Source organism: Microtus ochrogaster, linkage group LG2 (assembly GCF_000317375.1).
Source record: "Microtus ochrogaster isolate Prairie Vole_2 linkage group LG2, MicOch1.0, whole genome shotgun sequence".
NCBI classification, from domain to species: domain Eukaryota; kingdom Metazoa; phylum Chordata; class Mammalia; order Rodentia; family Cricetidae; genus Microtus; species Microtus ochrogaster.
In genome coordinates this window covers 53,320,794-53,325,200 of record NC_022028.1, presented here as the reverse complement: position 1 = coordinate 53,325,200, position 4,407 = coordinate 53,320,794, and the positions used below count along the sequence as shown (strand labels likewise).

At 56.0% G+C, this 4,407-nt stretch overlaps 1 protein-coding gene across 2 annotated transcripts in view; it reads right to left on the bottom strand.

Moving 5' to 3' along the window:
* Positions 1-4,407, bottom strand: part of Bak1 (BCL2 antagonist/killer 1) — an 8,908-nt gene that overhangs the window by 1,632 nt on the left and 2,869 nt on the right. The window contains exons 2-4 of one of the 2 annotated variants that reach the window (XM_005360391.2): positions 3,432-3,520; positions 1,770-1,905; positions 1,395-1,538 (exon numbers count right to left, since the gene is read on the bottom strand). In XM_005360391.2, the coding sequence (XP_005360448.1) occupies positions 1,395-1,538; positions 1,770-1,905; positions 3,432-3,489 (338 nt within the window). In that variant the 5' untranslated portion in view covers positions 3,490-3,520. Of the gene's footprint in view, positions 1-1,394; positions 1,539-1,769; positions 1,906-3,431; positions 3,521-4,407 lie in introns of those variants that run through there. The other variant, XM_026785642.1, reaches the window with a different exon arrangement.

Here is a 4,407-nt window from a genome sequence, read left to right as displayed (position 1 = left end):
ATAATTCCAAACTGCTGTGGCATCGTTTGTGACTTAAGCCTACACTTGGCGCCCAGCGTTTGGTTGGTTTTAGGACCTCTCCTTCCCCCCCCACCCCCTCCACCCCCGCACTGGGAAGCTAAATGGTTGAGCTGCCAATCCAGGTCAGAAAGTCTGCCTTGGCCTGGCCACCAGTCAGGAAGAGCCTGGGTCTCACAGGTGAAAGGAGGAAGCCAAGAGGGTGAGGAACTAGCTGTAGCTAGTCTAGAGGGCCCAGAGAGGGAAGAGCGGGCAGACGGGCGGGCGGCAAGGACATTACCTGTGAAGGTTGCTGCTGGCCTGGCAGCCCGGGGGACAGCAGAGAGAAAAGGACAGAAAAGATTAGGAAAGATCCCAAACCACTGGAACACAGGGTGGGTCCTGGCTGAGGGCAGGGACAGGACATGCCAGCACTGAGCACTCATCTGAAGCCTGTCACCCGCTTCTGCCTTTCCCGCCATCTCTAGATCTACCCTGACACTGAAAAGGGAAAGGACAGCGGATACAACCAGGCTTGGTGGCACATGCCAATGATCCTAGCGCCAGGCTGAGGTAGGAGGATCAAGAGTTCAAGGCCAGCCTGGGCTACATGAGACCCCCCCCCCCAAAAAAACCCAAGGGGCTGGAGAGGTAGCTCAGTGGTTAGGAGTACTGGCTGCTCTTGCAGAGGATCTGAGTTAAATCCCAGCCCCTGCATGATGGCTCACAGTCATCTGTGACTACAGCTCCAGAGGCCTTCTTCCGGCCTCTGGCCTCAGGCACACAACTGGCACACGTAAGTATATGCAGATAGAGCACCCCTGAACAGAAGATCAGAATCCAGCTATACACTGGTGGGCACACGCTTATATTCCCAGCACTCGGGAGGCAGAGGCAGGGGGATCTCTCTGAGTTCGAGGCCAGCATGGTCTACAAGAGCAAATACAGAGCAGTCAGAGCTACACAGAGAAAAAACAAAAAACAAACAAAAAATGATTAAAAAAAAACAACAAAAATCAAACCAATGTGGATGTGGTTTGAAAGAGGGAACACTAATTTAAGAATCTGTTTCCCAGGAGGTTTCACAGTAGTGGCCAGTGGCAAGGTGGGACGCGAGCCACATATGAGTGACTCTCTGTCCTGTGCACCAGGTGGCCTCTTAGATGCCACTGAATCGCAATTGATAGAAGCTGGTCCATCCCAACTGCAGGGCTCTTGGGACTGTCCCCACCCCAGGGTGCTAGTTGTTGGTGTCAGAGCCCCAAAAGACACGAGCTTGTGTGCAAAAGAGTGAGTGGGACCCAGAGAGGGGGAGACGGGTGGGTATCGTGTCTGGGTTCACCCCGACACTGTCCCCAGCAAGGGAGCCCATGTATGCGAGGTGGAGGGATGGGTACCTGGAGGCAATCTTAGTGAAGAGTTCATAGGCGTTCCCAGCCGTGGGCTGGAGCTGCTCCAGTAAATTCTGGAACTCCACGTCATATCTGCGGTTGATGTCATCTCCAATGATAGCAAGCTGCCGGCCTACCTGACCCAAGACGCTGTGGGATCGAGAGTCGGGGAATGGGAAGTTAGCCCTGGGAACCAGACTCATGACAGAGAAGGATTCTCCTGGCAGCGTGGGGTCAAGGCAGACTTTGCTGCACCCCTCTGAAGGTTCGTGACAGTGTTTGTGGGCAGGAGAGCCGCGTAAGGGCGAGGGACAGGCAGACCCTGAAAGGAGCCCAGGTTCCCCCCCTTCCCAGGGACCAACCCCTGGAGCTGGAGCTTACCTGTTGGGTTCGAGGGGCAAGTTGTCCATCTCGGGGTTGGCAGAGGCAGCAGCACCCTGGGTCTCTTGTTCCTGCTGGTGGAGGTAAAAAACGAAGCTTCGAAAGACCTCCTCCGTGTCCTGGGCAACCTGCTGTTCTGGGGGTCAGAACTGCGGGTCAGTGAGAGAAGGCGGGCCTCAGCAGCCTCCCCCCACGGTGTTCTGCCAGTGTGACCATCCATTCCTCATGACTGTCCTGGAATGTAAATGAGCTCCAGCCCACAGACAGGGAAACTGAGGCACACTTGGCCAAGCCATGTACACAAGGTCATGCAGCTGGACAGACAGAGAGGAGCTGTTCATCTTGGTTGTCAAGTCAGTGGATCTGGAATCAGCTAGAGTCACCTCTGGGTAGATCTGATGGTGTCTTCCAGAAGGATAGACTGAGTGGGGAAGGCCTTCCCACAGTGAGCTCACTCACCTTCCAGTGGCAGTACCAGTGCCGACCTCCCCCACTGCCCGCCCTCCCCCCACCAGCCCTCCCCCGCCGCCCGCTTTCCCTCACTATCTGCCCATTCCCACTGCCTGTTGGTAAGTACATCTACCCTGACATTGCTGCTTTCACTGTTATAGAACCCAGCAACCTCAGCCTTCTGCTGTGGACCAGGGCCCGCACGGGAATCGTGCACTGAGACCAGGGCCCACACGGGAATCCTCCACGGCTTCAGCACTAGATGAGCTGGGACTGCTGAGCCTCCCCCACCCCCTCCCCACCCCACCCTCCGCCTTGTGGAAGAAGGGGAGCTCACAGGTTCTCAGCCTGCCCAGTGTGTAGGTGGCCTTTATTGGATCACGTATCCCAATCTAGTTAAGTCCCGCTCGTAATGTATGCTCATTCTACCTATTCTGCTCTCCTAAAGAGCCGAACTGCAGAACGACGTGCAGAACCGGGCTCTTGAGCTCTAGCTCTCCTGGAACTCCCTCTGTAGACCAGGCTAGCCTTGAACTCACAAGAGATCCTCCTGCCTCTGCCTCAGAAGTGCTGAGATTAAAGGCGTGCACCACCATTGCCCAGCCTGGTCTTCAGTTTTTGAGATAAGGTCTTGCAGTGTTTAGCCTTGGCTAGCCTGGAACTCTGTAGACCAGGCTGGCCTCAAATCACAGAGATCCTTCTGTCTTTGTCTCCAAAGTGCTGGGCTTAAAGGCGTGCACCTCTGTGCAGCACTGGCGTTGGTGTTTTCCTTCTGAGATGGGGTCTCTACCTCACCCTAGTCTAGGCTGACCTGGAATTCATTCCATAGGACAGACTGACCTAAAACTTGTCCCAATCCTGCCCCAGCCTCTCAAGTGCTAGGATTGCAGACATGAGCAACTACACCCCTCTCGCACAGACCTGGAATATGAACCCCAAGTCCAGGGACCAGCCTGTACCCCCCCCAACCCCTGCCAGTTCACTTAAAGGGCAGCCATATTGCCCCCACCCCACCCCCACTGGGCTAAGCCAGGTCTCTTCCTGCTGCCTCCCACTGTGAGCACAGGGCAGCTGCCTGACTCTTCTGCCTCCCTTCCTCACTTGCCTCCACCAGGTCCCTGTGCCTGGGGAAGTCTCGCCCCCCCCCCCCCCCCAGTCCCATGCCGGCTCACTCTTGACATTATGGGATGGTGAGGGTCAGGAGGGCCTTACCAGAAGGGGAGTCATCACAGCCCTCCCTTGGGGGACCTGGTCCTTGTCCAGATGCCATCTTTCAGGTCTGTGTGGACAGCACTTTCACCCTGCAGAGACGAGAAAAAAAAGCAGAGATAAGGCTGGGCGAGGTGGCACGCCTTTAATTAGAGGTAGGCGGATCCCTGAGTTCAAGGCCAGCCTGGTCTGACAAGTGAGTCCTCGGACAGCCAGGGCTACACAGAGAAACCCTGTTTCAAGAAAGGGGGGAAAATGAAGAAAGGAGAGAAGGAGGGAAGGAGGGAGGGAGGGAGGGAGGGAGGGAAGGAAGGAAGGAAGGAAGGAAGGAAGGAAGGAAGGAAGGAAGGAAAGAGAGCAAGCAGAGATTAGAGCAGGGACATTGATTGGGCTGGAAACCCCAGACAGTGGTTGTGCTGACAGGAGTGAGGGAACCCCACTTCTCCTACTGCCAGGGAGACTTTGCAGTCCTCTGGGAGCACCTGGTGGTGTCCCCTGGGAGCAGTGGGAACTCAGCCCCTGGCTGAAAGCCTTAGGGGAGACACATAAACTTGAGGAAGCCCGCAGAGACCAGGCGAGGTGAGACCTACAGGAGGCTGTGGCCCAGCCCTGCCTTGAAGGTTCTCATTTCCGTCACAGTTGCCCCAAGACAGGGTGAGGCTGCTTTGACAGACTGGGGGGCCCTTCTGCTGTTTCTGAGGCTGCCTACCCCTTCCTCAGCCTGCCACCTCCCAGCCATGAGGGCCTTCCTCCAGGCCCACTTCCCCATGGCTATGGTGGGGACATACTTGTTTCCCCAAAGAGCCTGGGAGCAAACTCTTGAGTCTACCACACACTCCTGACACATAGGAGAACTTAGTTGTGTTGTGTGTTGAAAATGGACATAACTGGGGGCTGGAGAGATGGCTCAGTGGTTAAGAGCATTGCCTGCTCTTCCAAAGGTCCTGAGTTCAATTCCCAGCAACCACATGGTGGCTCA